The 23,063-nt window shown below is 38.7% G+C and overlaps 1 protein-coding gene across 1 annotated transcript; it reads right to left on the reverse strand.

The window, feature by feature from the left end:
• Positions 1-42: 42 nt before the first annotated feature.
• mmp23bb (matrix metallopeptidase 23bb) lies at positions 43-19,509 on the reverse strand. Its single transcript, XM_026914176.3, has 8 exons — positions 19,111-19,509; positions 12,268-12,377; positions 11,054-11,193; positions 9,278-9,445; positions 8,573-8,737; positions 5,430-5,540; positions 5,203-5,329; positions 43-4,081 (listed from the first exon to the last, which is right to left on the reverse strand). Exons 1-8 carry the CDS (start codon positions 19,195-19,197, stop codon positions 3,886-3,888), a joined length of 1,104 nt encoding a protein of 367 aa, XP_026769977.1. The 5' UTR covers positions 19,198-19,509; the 3' UTR covers positions 43-3,885.
• Between the last annotated feature and the right edge of the window lie 3,554 nt (positions 19,510-23,063).

The raw sequence follows: 23,063 nt of genomic DNA on the forward strand, positions 1-23,063 counted from the left end.
TCCTTCATCAGCCAAGACATGTTTAGTTTCTGAAGTTTGCTTCTTAGTTTTGGACTGGAGTCACAATGCTCATGTTACGCACCTCGAACCTTGTCGAATTGTTGAGTATATGTGGTTTCTGACACTGTAACGTCTATAAAAATGGACAAAAAAGACATTTCAGAGCTGAAAACCACAATCACTTTTTTCCCCCATAGCACATAGTTTGGAGTCACTCCATGCAAGAATCAGACTCAGGTAGGAGGTGTGGCCCAAAGTTTAAGCACACTGACTTATTCTCTTTTCTTTACTCATTAACTAAATTAGCCGCATAGCTCCTGTACAAAATTAACTTCATGCACTACACGTTATATTTGTTGTAAGGGAAAAATTAAATGTGTTTTGTTTTTTGGCCAAACTAAATGTGGTGCTCATTTTATGGCCTGACTGTGATGGCAAAGGCATCCAATATGGCCCAGATCATGGAATTTTGGAAAGGATTTGTCTCATGATTGTTTACATTAGCCTGAGTGAGTGAGTGAGTGTGATGTATTTAAGCAGACAGTGGGAATGCGGGAGGAATGTAACAAACCCCCCTGATCGATGACTATACCAGCATGAATATAATCAGTGGAATCCTTTTCCTGAAAATATAACAGGTCTGTCTGTGGCAAATTCTTACGTGATGTCTGCAGAGGGATGAACGCACTGACACTGGCTTTCACTCTGTACCATCTGTCTTTGCACACACTCAGACCATTTATAGCTTAATAGCGCACTAATTTTAGATTTCAGGATTGTGTTCTTAGTGTGCTTGGTACTAAATGATGTGCTGCTAGTTAGAGTTCAATTGTTCAGCACCAAGGACGGTAAACGGAGCACTAAGAGGAAAATGTTTTTACTCAAACTCAGATTATTCACATTGCTGTTGTGCTGAGTTTAGATATTTATGGACGGCAAATGAAAACAATCCACCAGATTGTCTATTTGATGCTTGGTGTATAGCATTTCTAAGAAATTAAACTGATTATCAAAGGTACTAATTGCTAAGTCAAGTCAGTTGTTTTAGAATGGTTATGAAACAAAATAAAAATCTAGTCCTTAACAAATATATGCAGTCAGGACCATAAATATTTGACAAAATTATTGTTATTTTATCTGTCTACCATAGTACACTGGATTTGAAATTAAATAATGAAAATGAGCTCAAATGCAGACTTTCAGCTTAAGGGAATTTTTTACATCCGGATCAGGTAAAGGAGTAGGAATTACAACACTTTTTATGTGCCCCCATTTTTAAGGGACCAAATATAACTGGACAAAATAACAATCATAAATTAAAATGCCATTTTTAATACTTGGTTGCAAATCCTTTGCAGTCAATGTCTGCCTGAGGTCTGGAACCCACAGACATCACCAGACACTGGGTTTCTTCCCTGGTGATGCTCTGTCAGGCCTTTACTGCAGCTGTCTTCAGTTCCTGCTTGTTCTTGGGGCATTTTGCATTTAGCAAGTGAAATGAAAGCTCAGCTGGATTCAGGTCAGGTGATTGACTTGGCCATTTCAGATCACTCCACTTCTTTGGCTTAAAAAGTCTTGGGCTGCTTTCAAAGTATGCTTCAGGTTGTTGTCCATCTGTAATGTGAAATGCCATCCAATGAAGTTTGAAGCATTTGGCTGAATCTGAGCAGATAATATAGCCCTATACAATTCATCAATAAATACAAGGCATACAACACATACATGCCATAAGATGAGGTGGTATACTTCAGATCATGAGCAGTTCCTTTCCTTCTCCATTCTTTTCCTATCATTCTGGTACAAGTTGGTCTCATCTATCCATTGGATGTTGTTCGAGAACTGTACTTTTTAGAAGTTTTTGGTGAACTCTAATTTGGTCTTCCTGTTTTTGAGGCTTACTAATGGTTTACATCTTATGGTAAACTCTGTATATATTTACTCTGGTGAAGTCTTCTCTTGATTGTTGACTTTGACACAGATACAACTATATCTTGGATGGTGTTCTTGATCTGGCCAATTGTTGTGAAGGGGTTTTAAATCACAAGGGAAAGAATTCTTCTGTCACCTACCACAGTTGTTTTCTGTAGTCTCCCAGGCCTTTTGGTGTTCCTGAGCTCATCAGTACGTGTTCTTTCTTTTTAAGAATGTACCAAATAGTTGACTTGGCCACACCTAATGTTTTTGCTATCTCTCTGATGGGTTTGTTTTGATTTTTCAGCCTAATGATGGCTTGCTTCACTGGCAGTGACAACTCTTTGGACTTCATATTGAGAATTTAACAGTAACGCATTCCAAAAGCAAATGCCACACTTGAAATTAACTCTAGAACTTTTATCTGCTTACTTTTAAGTGAAATAATGAAGGAATAACACACACCTGGCCATGGAAAAGCTCAGCAGACACTTGAGTTTGGGGGGAACCACATATAAAAAGTTCTGTAATTCCTACACTGTTCACCCGATTTAGGTGTAAATACCCTTAAATTAAAGCTGAAAGTTTTTGAGCTCATATTCATTATTTAATTTAAACTACTATATACTGTGGTAAACAAGTAAAATAACAACAACTTTGTAACAAACAAATATTTATGGACCTGCCTGTATATACAGTGTATAATCACTGACTGTAACCCATCTGTTTTTTTTTATTCATACATATTTAATAACAACTTTATCCAGTTTGGAGCTACCAATCCACCTGCATGTTGCATCTGCATGTTTTTGGGAAGGGGGAGGAAACCCACATTCACATGAGCTCATGATCAATCCCTGGACCCTGGAGCTGTGAGGTGGTAATGCTACCTGTGTATAACAACAAATAGGCTAAAGGCTACAGTATTTATACATATATAAAGTGACCTATATGGCAACCTGGTGTATCATTCATTCATCTTCAGTAACTCACTCATTTATTCAGCTTCATCCTGTTCAGCGTTGTGGTGGATCCCGAGCCTATTTACACTCATTCACACATAGGGGAAATTTAGCATAGTCAAACCACCTACTGGCATGTTTTTGGGAAGTGGGAGGAAACCAGAGAACCCAGAGGAAACCATCTGAAACAACACACAAGCAGTAACCTGAGCTCAGGATTGAACCGGTGACCTTGGAGCTGTGAGGCAGCAACACTGTTAATAAATTCAGATAAATTTTTATGATGCATTCATTTAATTACAAGTAAAAAAAAAAAAAAAAAGATGCAGTTGCCTCAGCTGCTTCATTGCTCCCCCGCAGTAGATGACTGAAGCTGTTTAAATATATATTTAATTAAAATTTTTTTTTAAATGTGTTAACTATGTGTGAATGTTGTTTATAGGGATAAAGCCTGATTCAGTACTACCTTCTATCACTGTATTTTCTTTTCTGTATCTTTCGTTTTCTTCTGTTTTACAGCATGGTTTATGAAGCGATAAAGTGCCTACCTCACTGAGTTTTTCTTATTGTTTTTCTCTCACTGAGAACCGCCATCATCAGTATGTTGTCTAATGCATATTCTGTAATAAACATAAAAAGGTAATCTGTTCTGCATGACGTCTCATTACAAATATAAAGAATTTCTATAATTGCTCTACCATAATCCTGTCTTAGGTCACTAACCATGATGTAATGAGCTTGATAGGATAAAAAATACTTTTTGTAAAATTTCTGTTCAGCAAAGAAACAAAGTAATAAATCAATAATAAGCATACTTATAAAAAAAGCTCTAAATGCTTATGCTTCTACTGTACAGCCCTTGTGTTTCAGCTTGAGTCTTCTGAAGCGTTTCTGGATGAACCTGGTCCATGATATCCCCCACTGAGAGACTCTGAATGTGAGGTAATGAGTCGTTCTGAGTGGTCGAGAGTGCAGGAGGTAGTGTAAGTGCTTCTCCATCACTCCATCACCATCAACTGTTGTTCGAGGGACGTTCCGGTTTCAGCCTGATGGCCCACGAGTTAGCTGAAATGACACTGCCGCGCCGGTGGATCTGGCAGGTGTACGTTCCCTCGTTGAATTCGTTAGCCACGATGCGCAGATTGCGATCTTTGATGGCAATGTAGCCAGGGATGGAGGTCAGCAGCTGTTCTCCGTCCTTATACCACCTGAAGAGTGGAAGACCACACTGATTTTAGAGCTGTTGTACAAACAGTAGACTATGCTGTTGTAAAAGGACCAAGCACATTCATGACGTCCCATTGGCCCAGGCCATCTCTTTATATTTTATAGCAAAAACAGGTATAACATTTATTTTAAGCCCTCAATAAATTTTTTAATATTGTAAACATTCTGCCTTAAATTTACTAAAAAACTTTACCCTCATGTAAAAATGCACTGATCTATGAATATGCATGAAATGCAAATTGGAATCGCCCCCATTTTCATGCCATTGCGACCATCCCCTTACCCTCACTACCATAGTTATGCTAAGCTATTGAGTACTGGTTTACAAAAAAAAGGCAAGAGGGCACACTGGGGAACTCTGACCATGTATGTCTCTGAATCCTGATGTGTGTGTGTGTGTGTGTGTGTGTGTGCGCGTGCATGTATGAGTGGAAATAAAATGGAGGAAATGTAACAGCCACTCACTTTTATATCGGAGATTTACAAACATTTGTAACACTTCTTTATTCCTTTGGTACTCTCAAAAATGAGATTGATTTTTAGAAATTGTATTTCTAAGTTAAAAAGCAATTACACCCTTGATTTTGTCAGCCCCGCCCTCTAACAACCAGTGTGTTCTCACACCAGCTCAGGCTATTTCTCCTTCCTACCAGCAGATGTCCCACTCCCACGAATACTGAACCACTTTCGCAACTTCCTGTCTGCTCACAATATAAGACAATGAACACTCATGCACATTGCGAAGTCTTGCCATATTTATTATGTGTGTAAGTTATTCCTAGTAGTTGCCTGTTGTGTATCATGATCCATTGCCTTGCACTCGATTACTCTCTTGGATTTGCCCTTTGTGAATGTGTTTTGCCTCAATCTTGTTTTTACCTTTAGTCCTTACGTTCAACTGTGATTTTGGAATGTGGATTTTATTTATTTATTATTTATTTATTTATTTAAGTTTTTAACTAAAAAAGTATTTGGGTGTAATTAGTCTTTAAATGGATAATACACAAATATTTATGTTGAAAAAAAAATCACTAGTATTTTAGTAAAAATGTAAAATGACTTTTTCCACCCAAGAATTTTTCACTTGAAGTGTGTGCACTACCTGACTTTTGGAGGCACTTTCGTGTTTTTGGTCCCACAGCGGAAGCCCACTACTTTTCCCCGAGGCACCATCTTGATCTTGACGTTGGCAGGAGGAGGAGTGGGAGTAGACCCAGCTTCCGGGGGCTCTGAGGTGCACACAAATTTCTTATACTCCAAAATGCTTATTCTAAAAATAATCTAAAAATGCTATAACTTTTTACTGACGAGCTTTTTTCAGCATCTCACCGTAACACAGGTCACAGCGCTGAGGGCAGTGTTTCTTCATGAAACTCCGTCTACTCTCACAGAAGCCTAACCTTGCCCAGGGGTCACACACACGCTTCTTATCCAAACAGCCTAAAAACACATGCATGCATTATTAATACCTATCAGTTTTTATAGAAGAATTGGAGCCTGAGAAAAACATAAACCCATGCAGAGAACATTCATAACATAACAGTGCATCAGTAATCGACCTGTGTTGATAATGAATTTATCAGCCACACACACACACAAACATATCCCAAAGTTGATTATTTTTCCCTTAACACCATGTTCTGAAGTGTTTTATTCCTCTTATACCACAGCAAATTGCCAATAATTACAATTTTTCTTCCACTTTCTCTGTGATTTTTAACCCGTACATATAGTTACGTTTACTGTTATTCAAAGTCCGCGAGACAAGTTAGTTCCCATTAATTCCATTTAGTATTAGCCTTAGATTATGTGGCACATCCTCCATACAAACGTAAATGACTTGTATGGAGCCAAAATAGTTGTTACTATAGAAACAATAACAGAATGAGCGCATTAATACAAACCTGTCATTTAAATTGCAGTCAGACCTACTGTCACAGCCATGCTGTTATAGAAAAGAAATCCACACCTTCAGACCAATCAGATTCAAGAACTCAACAGTGCTGTGGTATAAAGACATAATTTAAAGCAGCAAGACATCTCCTTCATGTTCTGTGACCTTTTGGACGCTCTCAGTTGTAATTTTCGTCCCCGGTAGCCCACCTGTTCACACATTCTTCCTGTTTAAAAGCCAGATGTCACACTGCATGTTTCAGATCAGAACTGAAGACTAGAGACTCTTCAGCATATTCTTCTGTTGATTTGTGATTATGTCCTGGATTGTTGTCTTGACGCAGAGTACATCTTCTTTTTTTCTTTCAGATAAATTGTAAAATAGAGGTAGATTTTCCTTTTCTTCATTTAAAAACTATACACATATCAGCACATGCCGAATTGGGAACAGTGTACAGTAGAGGGCGGCAAATAGCGACTTGTGGGACAAAAAGATCATGTGAACCACCACTGAAACTTTGAGGGTACCAATTTATGTTCAACTGTGGCAAACCTTTTTACCTCTCTTGCCAATTCCCACCCACTAGCTAGCTCCTCCCAGTACACAGTGGGTACTAATGGGTGCAGCAAAATGTTTCCTCCAAGACATCACATCTTTTTGAACTGCTGTTTATTCTGCACCAGAGGGCAGCGTAACACACTCGGTGAAAAGCTATCTACCCTCTTCCGCATACATGAGCTCGAAGACACCTGTGATTGGCTGGTGTCATTCTGATTGACAGGGGGAGAGACAGTATGCCATCCCTCCCACCCAGAGAGCTAATTTTGCGACATCATTGGGACTCGGACTTGTGATCTCCAGACTATCATTTGTACAGCAACTGGTCTAAAATTGAAGAAGCAGTGGCTTAGCACAATGTGTAATGCAATAACCTTTTGGCAAATTACACATTTTGAGGTTATAGGAGATGGGCTAACAAATTAAATTTTTGTGTTTTACTGTTTATAATTTAATAGAGAGTTGGGTAAATAGATAGTGAGTTATCTCACTAGCAATATTAGGACAATTTGCACAAGTTAACCAGCTTCCAACTATACAAACACCAATGTACTTAGAATATTTAGAACTTGATTTATCACCTTTGAGGCTCCGTTGCACCTATAACACCACATTTGTAACAAAGTCCATGTTTCAGTGTGGATCTAAATCAGTCGCACCCTTGATGTGGCTGTTCAGCTCTCCATCTTGCCTGAATATTTACACCTACAGCTCCTTTCCCAGTCAATCAAGCACCCTTATAAATAAGCACTCCAGTGATGGATGGTCATGATTTTAGATAGGAGGTGTAAAATGTACTATCCATCTATAGCTTGATAATGAAACTATTAGGGTCGAGCAATGCATAATATCACAAAGTCTCATTGTTGTAACCCATTCATTCAAACCAAAAACACCAAACATATGGTTCTTTGGCTTGTACTTTTGTGAAATTTGTATTTTGATTGGACAATGTGTGCTTAGTCTATCTACTTTTAGTTTCTCCTCCAAAGGCATTTTGGGGAAAAAATAAAACCAGGATGACAGAGTAAATAATCCACCTGCGACTGTATTTCACATGCTCCTTCTCAATCACTGCCAATGATGTTGTATGGGTGTGACAGCAAAGCAGGCTGTAAAATATTATCCCAAATGGAGCTATATCTCCAGGCGTTTCACTATGTGTAATCACCAGATACGACTGTAACAGATAGGCTGCATTCATCTCCAGTCTGGGCTAGAAATAAATCAACCCCAGCCTCACTTCTTACTACCATTCTGTGCATTTTTCTCACAAGCATTGATGGTACTTTTACGTTTGGTTCCACGAAAGTCCAAAATAATCCACCTTAAAACATCTGTTAACAGCAAATAATCTGATGTAGATACCAAAAATGAAACATTATATTGATGTCCTTACCAGGTGCTCCTGAAGCAAGCCTTTTCAGTCTGTGCATCTTCCATGTGCTTTCATACCACCATTTCCTTGCTCCATATCAGAACCTTATTCCTCGTCTGTCACAGTTTTGGTTAATGTTCTAAGCTTTGAATTTAATGCATTGGCCTTCTGTATTTCAGTCATCCCTGGTTATCAGTAGCTCTCTATTTACAGTTGTTCACTGGGTTTCATGGCTAGTATTGAGCTCTTTCGCATTTGTTCACTCATTGTTTTAAATAAACAAATGTGCCTAACTCCTGTAGCTGGCTCTCTTAATTACTACGCCGGCCCCTCAATAAACAGCACTGAAGAAACTGGCCTGTCGCCAGACTGAACTTCTTAGGCTTACTATAAAGACAACACACAGAAGACCACACACAGATTTCCTCTGTGTTTCTTTTTCTTGCTATTGCTTAATGGTTAAGGTTCTGTGCTAATCACAAGAAGGTTACAAGAACAAATCCCAGGACTTCCAATTGCACTTTTGAGCAAAGCCCTTCACCCTCAGCTGCTTGCACTGGTGGCTCACTATGATCTTTGAAAAGAAAAAAGATTGATGAATAAATGTAAATATGAATGAATTATAGCTGAATCCTGATTTACCATAAAGACGCTGAATTCCCCAGATATCATCCTGAGCGATGTCTCGCTGCCCCGTGTATGTGGCGTTGGGGTGCATCAGAGCGCCGGGGTCACGTGAATGCCACAGACCGAGAGCATGACCGATCTCATGGGCTGCTACCTGAACCAGGTCATTGAGCCATACACCTGTGCATGGAGAAGTGAAGGAGGAGAAAGAACAGAAAGATGGATAATAAATTGGCCATGAAGTCCTGTAGAACGAAACTGGAAATACTGTAAATTACATTTTTTATGCCTTAACTTGTTATGCCTAATTTTCTTCTCAGCAATAAAACAAAGTAATAAATCAATAACATACACATTAATAAATTTCTACTGTGCAGTCTTATTTTTTTAACTGTCTAATGTGGGATATATGGGACATGGTATTATATGTTAACTCAGGAAGTATGGAAGTAGAAGCCTGAACTCACAACTACTCACCTCTGTTCACAACTCACAACTACTCACCTCTGTTCACAACTCACAACTACTCACCTCTGTTCACAACTCACAACTACTCACCTCTGTTGTTAAAAAAGTGTAACTTCATCTAATGTGTCTCAGGGGTGGACAAATCACCACAAATTAAAGTTTGTCCACTCCACCAAGTCTTCCACCAAATCAAACAGTATACCAGTATGCATACACCCTCACAAAGTAATGATCCACATACACTATGCCTACCCTGTTTCCAGCTGAACCGAGATTTGCCCAGGATCCAGAACTCGTGGTTGTCAAAGTGGATCTCCCCTCTCGGGGGCAGGAAGGCATGAGCCAGCTCTCCGTTCAGCCCGTCAAAGCAGGGGTGCAGCGGAGACCACCAGCAGTCTGTGTGATTAAACGTGTAGAAGCCTGTGCAGGAACAGTTCTGGAGTTGATCAGTGAGCAATTTATTTATAGTACATTATGAAAAAGTCTCTCCAGGTATTAAATGAGATACATCACTTCATTACAATCAGTAAAAGATCAGGACCCTCAAGCACTCACACCTTCCATCCTATAGCTGGGTATTAAATGAAATAATTTTCATGCTAAGTACATAACAAATTGTTCATTTTTAAAAAGTAGTTCAGCTAAAAAAAATTAAAAAATTAAAATTTCCTCCTTAGTCCTCCTGTTTTCAATTAGCCAATAGATGTTTGGTGTCCAAAATTAAAGGCAAATTGTGTACATTCTGTTTTTGAACGAAATTCCTGCAACACCGAATTAAGGATGATCCATAAATTAGTTAATTCACCATTTGTACTGTTTTTACTTACTTATTATTTAGTTTACTTGCTAGTTTGTGAGTTAGCCTGTTTACTGTGGCTAGTGCTGAACTAAAATAACACAATCTATGAAGTTCACAAGACTCATTCCAGATGATCCTGTATCAGAAAAACTGTCAGATACAAATACAAAAAGAAACTTCTAATTAAGCATTACAAAATAGTAGTAAAATTGCCAAAGTGAAACAACATGGTAAAATCAGCTAACTTATTGATCATCCTTGATGCATTGTTTAAAATCTTTGATGGGACACACAGCGCATGATGAACGTTGCCCCAGATTAAGACATCTCCTAAAGCAGGTGGAGACCAGGAACAGTAGCCACGTTTACATGGACACTTTTTGTTTCAATCGGAATGAAATCAATCAGATTGATTAATCCGATCGCAGTGTTTACAAGAACGCTGAATAAAGTAATCGGGTTGATATGCGCGTTTACATGACAGAATCTTCTGACATGCGCACAGTGCACGATTACACGTTTCCAGCCGTTCCAACATGCAGATACTAGCAGCCACTCTCTTGCCATTGCTTCTTTTTTTCGTTTTAAAAAGCGGACTTAACATTTGCCTATTTCAGCTGCTAATTAGAAGACGACGAGCGCGTGATGTTTTGTGCGGTGCTGCGTGTATTTATCAAGCAATTAAAATGCCCCTTCCCGAGCCCAGAACAAGGCGTCTGTGGATGAGGGTCCGAAGCAAGGACCGGTGGGACAACGTCGTCTTGCACCACTTCACAGACGAGGAGTGAAAGGAGAATTTTAGGATGACACGACAGTCATTTATGACACTATGCTCCATGGTGGAGGGGAACATGGCACCTTGTGAGGCTATGGTCAGAGCCCCAATACCGCTGACAGCCGTGCGTCATACGTCATTACGTGATTTGTATGTCATCGCACATGCACAGAACTATCTGGTTTCATTTTCAACATATAAGTGTTTATATGTCCTCTCCATCGGATTAGAAAAGGTTTAAACCACCCCTTACGATCCGAATGAAATTTTAATCGGTTTTGGCCAATTCATTCCGATTGACGTGTTTACATGTGACTTTTTAGATCTGATTGTGCTTCTAGTCCAATTACGATCGGATTATTAGTGTCCATGTAAACGTAGCTAGTGTGAATACAGAGATAATACAGAGATAATGTAGTTCAATCTGCGTTACAGATTCCCCACCCAAGCTCACCAATAATGATATCAGCACTCTTGTTAGGGTTGGTGATTTCTGTAAAGGTCAGAGGCGAGACATCGCTCCATTTGGTGAAGGCAATACTGATGGCTTTACGGGTGTCATCTTTATTCAGCGTGTTGGGGAACGTTGTGATCCTTTAAGAAAAAAAAAGATGTTGATCCTTAGTTTGGTTAAAACATATTTAGGAGACGCTCATACACACGCACACGCACACACTCACACACACACACTTTAATATCTCTCATAATTGTCTCATAGTGTGTGTTGTGAGTTGCAATGCAGACTCTCATAAGCTGTGTTTGCTATTTTCTGTACATCGACATTCCCAAGTACAAACTGCATAAATTTCCCATTAACTCATTTCCCTTTTTATTGCTTTCTATTTTCATTCATCTGTGCTTTTAGTTGTTTGATCACTCATCCATCCAGCGGTGGTTCTGGCTTAATTTTTGTCCAAGGCAAGATCACACACTGACACCAGGCCAAATCACATGATCGGTGAATCTTTCTTTAAGCTTTCTTTACTGTCATATCTGTATTTGTATCTGTTTAGAACACCTGATCAGTTTATTCCGGATAACATATTCATATTTGGTTACATTCCTACTCTCCACTCCACTAATGCTGAGTTGAAGAAAAGCCTACATTTGCAAATATTCAGCTCCATAGCAGTAAGCGGTAACATCCTCTATCTTTAGCCTGCTACTGCTTTTTGTCCTTAATTATTTTGTAAATAAGCACAGATAGCTGTGGTGTCTGGTCACCTAGTGTGAATCACATCGACAATCAATAATCAATGCATCACACAATGACTGCGCATCCACCCTGCCCTGTCACCCTAAAAATGCGTAGCTTTCTTTTTTAAACAGTTCTTTGAACAGTACAGTGAACGAGTCTGAAGGTTTTGGTGCTCTTTAAGAAGTGCCTCTTCTCCATCTCGGATTTCTTGCTGGAGAGGAAACGGCAGCAGTAGCGGGAGGAGGGAGAGGGCACGGACAAAACACATTCTGTCCAAGGCTATTGTTTATATCATCTATGCCTCAGACAATCTGAGCAAATGTGCCTTCTTAGTGTACATCTACACTCTTTCATTCTTTTCTATCACCAACAAATGAACACTTTTTACTGTAGTTTGCTAAAGTTAAAGAGTTGTTAAAGAGCTATTAAAATTCATTCCCTAACATTTCTTAGACTCTCCTCTGTCTCACTTGTAAGTGATGTTGAAGTGCTCCCACTTGTAGCCCAGCGGGTTGATGGCGTAGCGTTTGGCTCGAACTGGCGATTCTCTCGGTCCTCCACTCGCAGACACACGACTCTCCTGATGGCCAAGACGCAACACACAAACATTATCACTGCTGAATCAGTAATTTAATTCATTACTTATTCAAAGTCATAACACAATCATGCTTGTTGTCTGAATTTTACTTCTTCCTTCTTTAGTTTTGCACTGCAAATTAGTCACTGCAGACTAATGAGACTACATGCTCTAATTTAGCATGTGAAAGATTTGAGCATATGGAATGATCTAGAAATGAATCTGCATCTGATTGATGAAGCGGTCGTACGACACAAAAACGAGCAGTGACTTCAGATGAATGAGCAGATGATGAATCGGCTTCAGTTGCGAGGACGTAAGCTCCCACTCACCGGTCCCTCGTTTACATGTCATATACACACACAATACGCCCCAATTTACTCTCATACACATCTGATTTACATGAAACACATCCTAATTTTTGTAGGTGTTGCAAAAGTGAGCCAATAAAAGCCTACAATAATACAAGATCTACAGAAAGTAGTACATGGGGAATACAGGGGGGATATACATTTCACTGAAGCTGAGTTAGAGGTGCTTGTGTCCAAGGTTGCCGCAAATAAAAGTGTTTTTCTTAAGCCTAAAAAAACATTATAAAATAAAATAAAATAATATAAAATCAACTGTTTCCAGTATAAACAGAGGATAGGATGGTCCAACAGGCTTGTCTTTTTCAATCCTTTGTTTTTACTAAAACTAATGTTTTCATTTTTATGGAGAATTATGGAAGTGCGCTTTTTGAGCAGAAAAAGAGAGAGTTTTCCAATTAAATCTGCATGTAGTTATGTTAATTCTATTCACAGCTAGGTTTTTACTCATATTAGGACTCGAATAGGTCAGGTTTTACTACATTTAGTTTTAGTTAAGTTTAAATTCTGCTCAAATTTACATGCACTTCAACCAGACATGAGTTTACTCATATAGATGCCACAGATGCCAAAGATGAAACTGATGAATAAGGAAACTGTGGTATTTATGTATCAGATTTAACCATATGCTACTTTAATGAATACAGGCTATTATCATTTAAGGCTAAGATGCGTGATGTTAAAATCCTTGCTAACTTGTTTAGCACCAGTGTAAAACAGCTTGCCTTGGCTAATCAACAAAATTTGGTTCTTTCTAAATTTGGTAATTTAATTCTTCTGTAAAAGGGAGATGTAAAGAAAATGGATGTGGCTAGTATCATGTAAACGACAGGCAATATAATTTGGCATCTTTGTGTTTCAGTGTCTATCAGCTGGAGTGCAGACTTCCAAAAGCTATATTCACCATATCAGTATAGCGGACATTCCCAAGTTCAAACTGCAACAAGTCCCCATTATTTCTGTTCCTCTATCCCTCTCTTTCATCGCCCTTTAGTCCTTTGATCACTCAGCAGTTCAGTGGCAAACCTGGCTCTTTTATTATCTCCGGAAGGATCAGGCATGGACACAAGGCCAGCAGACATTAGCATGTAACATTAGCTGATGTTAACTAACAAGTCATAACCTACGTACCAATGCACTTTTAGCTAATACCTAACTGATGTTACTACACAAAGCACACAGCTCTGTGCTCTTACACATCTTACTGAAAATTCATAAAAAGTACAGGTTAGATATGTGTCTCTGGCAGGGGAGGGGTAGGATACAAAGTATAGGTTAGATATGTGTCTCTGGCAGGGGAGGGGTAGGATACAGAGCATAAAAAGTCATAACCATGAAAGAGGCTTAAAGTCATGAACAGGGCAGAAGAGCTACTGAAAGGAAGCGAGGTACTGAAATAACGCTGCCCAGATGTTGAACCCAAATCCCTATTGCGAGCCTCCGTCCTCCAGCTCCTCATTTTACCAGCTGCAGATCTTTTAGCATGAGCTGAAATATCTGTCACCCACATGTGAAGAGAAGCACATTCGCTCCTCCTCCTTCAAGTGACCTTTTCTTCACTCTTTTCATGTCTTCTTCTCACAGGACTTACAACTCACTCCAAGAAAAGCTCCGGTCATGAAGAACCTTCAATGAACAACTTTATTTTAAAAAATTATGCATTTCCCAAACTGTGTTACTGCCACAGCAGGACTGGGAATTAACCCTTAAAAGTCTGTGATGAGGCTCGCACCATCTATGATCATGTCTTACACATATCGCTTGATAATTTAGGAATTATTTGGTGTACTTTAAATTAAATCTTGTCGCAGAGATCTGTGGCTTTATGGGAAAAAATGTGTTTGCAAATCCACTCACATAGCTACACAGTTTATAAGTAAAAATATATTTTTTATTATTTTGTCTGAATTAGAAACTAGTACTCTGCAGAAGTTTTGTATTTTTTATTTAATCACTTTTTGATTGTCAAAGCAGACGTTAATTATCCTATAAACAGACGTTCCACAGCTTTCAAACAAGGCGTTAAGACTAATCATACATCATGTTATTCAGTTCCTGATTTGAGTGTGTCATGTGTCTATGCTAAAAATTAAATGTTATGAAACACCACATATCTATTTGAAATGGGGGCATTTATGTTGAATGTTAAATTCAGGTATCAACAAACAGGCACAGAAGGGGCTTTAAAGGGGCTATATTGTGAAAATGGACTTTTTCTGTATTTTGGTGAGTATGTATGAAATCTGAGCACTAATAAAATCTCTCATTATATTTACAAGATGTACAAAATCACAGACTTTTCACTGTGATGGGCTCATGGCTGCTATCAACATATGAGAAACTCACACTATATGGCCTGACCATCACACCTATATGTGGGCCTTCTCCAAACTGTTGCCATAAATTTGGAAGCACACAATCGTCTAGAATGTCTTTGTTTGCTGTAGCATTACAATTTCCCTTCACTGGAACTAAGAGGCACAAACCTGTTCCAGCATGACAATGCCCCTGTGCACAAAGCGAGCTCCAGGAAGACATAGTTTGGAAGAACTGAAGTGGCCTGTACAGAGTCCTGACTGAACACCTTTGGGATGAACTGGAACACTGACCGCACCCCAGGCCTCCTCGCGCAACATCAGTGCCTGTCCTCACTAATGCTCTTGTGCCTGAATGGCCACAAATCTCCACAGCCACGCTCCAAAATCTAGTGGAAAGCCTTCCAAAAGAGCGGAGGTTATTATAACAGGAAAGTAGGGACTAAATCTGGAATGGGATGTTCAACAAGCACATGTGAGTGTGATGGTCAGGTGTCCACAAACTTTTGGCCATATAGTGTACTTGACAGCAGACTAATGCGGAGATCACATCCACGAGGGTTGTGCAAAGACAAAACCACCTTGTCAAATTTCATAATTTCCACGACTGCAGGAAGACGATTACTGCTTGCACACGCCACTTGTAAAGCCCAAGCACAAGCTTGGTCATATAGCGTGTTTGTCCACTTGTGACGCTTTAATGTTCACAAAGATGTTTTGATATCTGTCTGAAAATGCATTAATATTTGTTGCTGTAAGTGAGTTTGAGGGTGGAGATTGATTTCGTTTATTTAAATGAATGTATTTTGTTCTTAGCCAATGGACCTGTGGCATACACTGCCAGCTAATGCTTGCCGTAAACTGTCTATACAGGATTTTAGTGCTAGATTGTACAGCTCTGGGGTTGAGCTGATAGCCACAATCATTGTCTCCTATATTTTCTTCCACGGTGGTGTGGATGACTGAAAGCACACTCAGACGGTCTCCAGTTGGTCATGTCTAAGTGTGGTGATTTCAAAGTGGAACTCTGGTAATCTTTTATACAGGAGTTTTTTTTTTTTTTACTAATCATCATATGTGACTGTGTGCCATCCATCAATGTTTCATTCTCATTGAAATCACTGGCAAGAGGTCTGTTTTGATGGCTTAAAAATAGTCCTTTTCAAAGCAACCTAACTTGAAACGATGAATGAAAAGAGTCTGGAGAAATCTGCCATTCCTTTTACAAAGTGGCAATTAAATTCAATTCTTCATCTGCTCTCCTAACTTCTTATACTCACAGCTCAGTTCTCTCAGGACAGCATGACTGCAGACCAGTACGATTGCAAGCTATTGATTTTTCCCTGGGTTTTATGACACTAAATAATGAATCAACATATTCCTGCTGAGGTTTGGAGCAGCAGGTTACAATATGCTGATTTCAAAGAAGAGTTTATTGGTGTGCAAAATGCCTATCCATACACTGAGCACAGTAATAGCTATCTAATTCACTGGGGCAAACGAATGCTCCCTTGTTGAGTCCTAAAATGAAAGAACAAGTCCACCCTGAAACACATTAAAATATGTATACATTGAAATATTTGTGATGTGTTCAGTGATTCCAGTACTAATTTATTGGTTGGTGCTGTATTTTTCACTGCTAGCTCCTAAAACAAGAGAGCAAGAGCTTCTTTTCTCGATCGCCAGTTTTTCAGTGATGTTCAATTTTATAATGAGAAATCCAATGTAGAAATAGTGGAGACGGAAAACATAGGACTCCAAGTTCCAGAATGCAATGCGGCTATATGATGCAGTTACGATAAGTTATGCAGAGACTCGGCTCAGCTAGCCAGCAATCTACGAAATACCATGCACGATGGCATTGACGGTGGTAGCTTTGGAACCTGATCTGTTTGAGCAGAGTGTATAGATGAGGAGGTGAGAGAGCTGGACAGACAAAAAGACTAAAGCACCACTGCATCACTCTCTTTAGATAGAGATGAATTCCCACTGGGAATTATCAGCAGGCAGTCAAACAGCATTGTGGGTAAAGTAGGAAAATCTTAGCCAAATGATTACAAATATTGATATGCAAGACATTCAGAGAGTTTTTCTGGTAACACTTTATAATAACAGTACATGAATAATCATGCACTAATACCTGAATTAATACTTACTTAAATATGAACTAATGATGAGATAAAGCATGTACTAATCAGGAACTCATGAAGAACTAACCTTAACTACGACATGTAGAATTAATTAACACGTAGGGGTAAACTAAATCCAACATGCTCTATAAGAAAGAATATGAATTAAACGTGCATAATTTCAAATTGTTTATATAATTACCACATGCAGCTGCGAACACAAACATCATTGGAGGGGGCTGGATTACTTTCAGAATTTACACTGATCCTCCTTAAGGATGTAAAAGGTTGCACTAATAATAAACACCAGTAATTTCATCTCAACCCGTTTTGCATCATTCTCAAACTATTTCTCTTCAAATTCCACGGTAGTACTAGTACATGCTCTGGGATGCGTTGAAATTATTGGTGTTTTTTATTATTAATGCGTCTTTCTACATTCGATAAGGAGGACTAACGATGTTTCTGTCTGCAGCTGCATATGGCAAATTATATAAACAATTTGAAATTATGCACGTTTAATTCATATTCTTATATTCTTAATTCATATTCTTCATAACATACATAAGGTGGTCATTATTCACGCATGAATTTGTAGTTAAGGTTAGTTCTTCATTAGTTTCTGATTAGTACATGCCTTAACTCATCATTAGTTCACATTTAAGTAAGTATTAATTCAGGAATTAGCGCATGAATATTCATGTACTGTTATTGTAAAGCATTACTGTTTGTTTCCTTTAAAAATACTTAAGATATCTCTGATGAAGTGTAGTATAAACCCACTACTTTGAAACTTCTAGCAGCTATTGTTCTTTTGCTTCATATTCTGTCATTCATTCCAGCTTTATTTCAGAATGTATGCGAGTCATCTAATGAATATTAATGCATTTTGGGGCTCTACTGATGAATATTCATGAGTGGTGGGTGCTCTCAGTGAAATTAGTCTGAGGAAGATACTATAAACAAACAAACAGTACAATTTTACAGATTTTCAGAGTAAAATTACCTGAGATGTGTTTGATAGACACTCTGGAGTAATATAGAAAGGGCAGAAATAAAAAAGATTTAACAGCTGTAATAATTACATTACATGTGCATTGTTTTGGCAACGTTTGCTAAATTTTCTTCCTTCCTTGTCTGAAGATTTATTCACCAAAACCAAAAATATGTATTACTCACGTTTAGTACTCAATTTCCAGGAATTTCAGTGAGTAAATTCGCTTTCTGTGTAACAACATCATGACATTTCACGGCTTTGGAGCAAACAGTCTATAAACCAAAACATTTCTTCAAATCGTCTTAAATCGGTGTTTACCTTTGATCATTGATCTCGTCTAACATCGTGATATTTGGCACGTTTCTAATCTAACGGTAGCTCTGTTTTATCATACTGATGACGTCTAAGCTGATGTATCTGCTAATCTCTGTGGGTGGAACAGGAAAGATGTTTATATATAAAGAAAGTAAACTCTGCTCTCATGAAAGACTGAAAGATACTATGTTTTTATGAAGAGGCTCAAAGTCTAAAAATGGATTTATTAAATAAACAGTGCATAGGGTGCAAGTTGGTTAGGTCTGCTTATTCTTCAGCATCGGTACTGAATATTATGCAGAAGATATGTGATAATATGTGGTACTGTGTTTAATTAATCTGCCACAATGTGATTAATTTACTTAATGAAAAAAAACAAAAAAACAATAGAAATCATCATCAGAAATTCTAATGGTTTCTACTACAAACACCATTACAAACCATCAGCTAACCATTAAAAGCATTACCATTACCAGTCCTTACTGGTATCCATTAGACATAACATGCCACTAATAGAAGGCACCAAATTACCAGTAGAGACCCACAGGGACCATTAAAACCAGTACAATTCCCATTATAACCATTAAAACCATTACAGATTCTATTCCTTACCTGCTGTCTCCTCCAGATGCCGGCAGAAAACACTATCCCCAGCACCAACAGTGCCACAAGCACAATTCCTGTCCAAATCCACCTCATCTCCAAAACAGGCTTTTACTCAATTCACAGCCTTTTCAACAAACCAGCACGCGACTTTATTCTCAACAGCACTCACGCGCCCTGAATTTTATTCCTCCATCCAAAATCCTGGCGCATCCGCGCGTTTTTCTGGAGAAATAAACCTGCAAAACTGTTCATCCAAAAGACTAAAAGTCTCTTCCCACCCCCACAGGAAACTTTCGCATGATAACAGTCCACCTGACTTCACACTGAGGCCACCTTATTCGCCTTTATTGCTGTTTTATTTGCATCCGAACTTTAGCCATGTGTCCTGAGCGCGAGATCTGGAGCTCTGTGAGGAGCGATTCACCAATGAACCGGCTCTTCACTGAACGACTCTTTGAAGGTGAATCGCTTGCGTGAATCGATTCGCGAGGTCCAACATGTTTAAACATGCACTGTAAGCTTTTTTTTGGGGGGTAATTTAGTAACACATTTCTTGATGAACACATTCCCCTACAGTTGATGTGTATTGCTGAGTCTATGGGCATGCTCTTCCAGGAGAAACACACAAACCATCAGCTAACACACACACACACACACACACGTGTATAAATATATACATATATATATATATATATATATATATATATATATATATATATATATATATATATATGTATATATATATGTATATATATATATGTATATATATATGTATATATATATATATATATATATATATATATATATATACAAACATTGTACTGTAACATTTAATTTTTGCTGGAAAACCAATGATTGGAATTGTAAAATGTTTTTGTATTGACTTGATAATGTAGATGTCATAAAATAAAAATCTATAACAAAGTTTGTACTAAAAATATGGTTCCCAAGACTTTTGCTAAGTACTGTATGCCTTTTCATAGTTTGCATTAGGCATGAATTTAATATGACTTAAATGCTATCTGTCCACTTACAGCAGGCACGGATCAAGAGAAGTCCAAACATTTGAGAAAATAATTATTAAGTAAGTAAAGCCCTGAAGCCTACTGCATTCTTGCTAAATTTCCCTGTAGATTTCTGTGGCAGAAAGAATGTGTAACTCTCTAAAACTACAAATGCCCTATAAAATATTTTTGCTTTAGCCCTAGTATGAGTAATAGTCTCCTTCAGGTTCTTTCTCCTTCATCCTGCCTGTTTTTATAACACACTTTTTTTTAAATTAAACTCAGATTTACATGAACTCAAGGCTTAATAAGAGATCAGGCAGTTCAAAAGTTTGGTTTCAACTGGAAAAATCGTCTCAACTGATTAGCAGTTGAGAAGGAGATGCTGTTTCTCTTAAAGACATTTCGTATATAAAGTTTATCTACAGGTTGGGGAATTGAGGGATATAGCATTGTCACATTTCCACTAACATCAACTTATTGTAAACAACAATCTATAGTTACTGATGTGACAGTTTCAAAAATACTGAAGAGATATAGAAAGCAAAGACTATAAAGACTAATCAAGAACAGTATCGGTCCTACCATAACGTCCTGTAAGTTAGCTAGCTAAGAAGCTAAACTTGAAGACTAGCTACATTGAGTATAGTTGCCACACATTCATATTGTTGCTAGGAATCTTCACTGTTCTACTCTTGCTTTGCAGTGTGAGTAGTAGAGCCAAGGCAACACAGAATGAGAGCAACAGCAGCCTCCCCCAGGTTCATCCATCCATGCACACTCTATACTGTCAATTTGGACACACTACAGTGCAGTTTAATAATGAAAATCTATTAACGATTTAGGCTAATAATATACAGTTTAGGTGTTATGGTGGCACAGTGAGTAGTGTTGCCGCCTCACGGGTTCAGGGGTTCAATCCTGAGTTCAGGTTACTGTCTGTTTGGAGTTCTTGTGCATGTTCTCCTTGTGTATGTGGGTTTCCTTTGGGTTCTCTGGTTTGCTCCTACCTTCCAGAAACATGCCAGTAGGTGGACTGGATATGCCAACTGTGAATGAGTGTGTGAATGGTGCCCTGTGATGTACTAGTATCTTATTCAGGTCGTATTCCCACTTCGCCCCCAGTATTCCCCAGATAGGTTTTGTCTTGAACCTTTTTACTGAATATTGAATGCTCTAAAAAATATGCCAATTTGCTCGCTCTGTAAATAACCATTTCTTCATTAAATAACTTTGCTGAAATTATGCTACCACATCCTTGAGTGAATCATAAAGGCAGCCTGAGTCATTCTCACCCCATGACCCAGGACTTTAGGACTTGACTTAAGTAGTACAGCATGGAATTTGGACTTGATTTAGATGTGAGAGTAAGATGACTCAACTGGCTTGAGGCTTGACTTAGACTTGTGGGTAAATGGTTTGTGTATTGCCGAGGGTCAGTGGTAGCACAGTGGTTAAGGCATTGGACTACTGGTTGACAGGTCACTACTAAGCTGCCCCTGCTGGGCCCTTGAGCAAGGTCCTTAACCCTCAACTGCTCAGTTGTCTACATGTAAAACATAAAGTCCTTTCATGTCTGTAAATCGCTCTGGATAAGGGTGTCTGCCAAATGTAAACAGTGTATTCTGTAAGTCTATCACAACAATATAACTGATATTATCTATAATAGGCTATACTGCATATCTTAAAACTGTAATGGCAGGCATCTTGAACCACTCACCATCCAAATAATGAGACTTCATATCCAATATATACAGGTACATGTGCAAAGCTTTCCTTCTGGGTTGAGACAAAACAAGGCAATGTTTATTGCTTGTAATGTCAGATGGACATGGATCTAGCATACATCTTTCTTCCTGACCTTTAAAATTAAAAGTTTGGGTATGCTATATGATGATCTTCAGGACACTGTGTGATTGAGAGAGCACTTTTAACCTTCTCTTTATTTGAGCACCTCTGAGGAGAGGTGAAAAAAAGTGCTACCTGAGAGAGCGAGATGTGAAATGTCACTTTGGTGCTGTGTTAACATTCACGGTGAATCCACTAAAAGCACCTTGTCAACACTTGCCTTTTGGTTGTCTTCTGTGTTTTGCAAGTCAACTCCAGACAAAACAGGCTGACGCTGGCATTTTAAAGGCCTACACATTAGTCATGCACACACTGTGCTTCTTAAAAATCCTGTGCAGAACAAGGTGAAAATTTGGCAAAGGCATGGTGTCCTCGGCTAAATGGCTCCCAGTCTCTAACTAACCCTGTTAGACTCCTTGACCTTTGGAGGGCTGAGGGAAAGCCTGTAGTTTCTCTCAGCATGGTACCTTAACACTTGGATAATTATTTGGAGAAGTCTAGTATTGAGGAAGAGGAAATCATTAGCTTATGATGGATTTACTTGGCATGAATGGTGCTTTGTCTAAGTGCCCTTGAATGACCTCCAACTCAATTCAGAATTCATAAGAGTTCAGAATGCCGTTCTTGTGAGGGATGAGTCCTGAATATAAAACAATGATCACAAAATACCGCAATAGGTTAATTGTCTATTTCAGAATAATATACAAATTACAAAAAAAACAAAAAAAACAAGCTTTTAGTTTTGACAAGATTATAAAGATAGCTCTGTGTAAGGAAAAACATCCTTACACAGTTGGTTTTCAAACAACCTCTCAAAATTGCTGTCACAGCACTGAATTAATGTATCCTACGGAATTTTCGAAAGACAAGACAAACACGGCTTTGATGAAGGACACCTGAGAAGCGTACGCATAACTTGTGGCCTGCATTCTGGCCCGAAGCCGGGGCTTTGGCGACGCTCCAGGTGACTGCGGAACTGGAGGCTGTTTGACCCTGCGCTGTCACTCACTCTGGGAAAGAGCAGAGAAGAAAAGAAGAGGGAGGTGGAAGAGCAAAGCAGAGAAAGAGCAGCAAGACAGCAGCTCCTCTTTCACCAGGCATGAGAGA

Source organism: Pangasianodon hypophthalmus, chromosome 6 (assembly GCF_027358585.1).
Source record: "Pangasianodon hypophthalmus isolate fPanHyp1 chromosome 6, fPanHyp1.pri, whole genome shotgun sequence".
Taxonomy (NCBI): Eukaryota; Metazoa; Chordata; class Actinopteri; order Siluriformes; family Pangasiidae; genus Pangasianodon; species Pangasianodon hypophthalmus.

Excerpts from the sequence above, each read along its gene's own strand:
- mmp23bb (XM_026914176.3), bottom strand. The coding sequence starts at position 19,197 with ATGAGGTGGATTTGGACAGGAATTGTGCTTGTGGCACTGTTGGTGCTG. Across the intron at positions 5,541-8,572 it reads GGGAATTCAGCGTCTTTATG|GCTGTTTGGATAAGAAGCGT; the intron begins GTAAATCAGGAT and ends ATGTGTTTTTAG. Across the intron at positions 4,082-5,202 it reads AAAGTGCCTCCAAAAGTCAG|GTGGTATAAGGACGGAGAAC; the intron begins GTAGTGCACACA and ends TCCACTCTTCAG.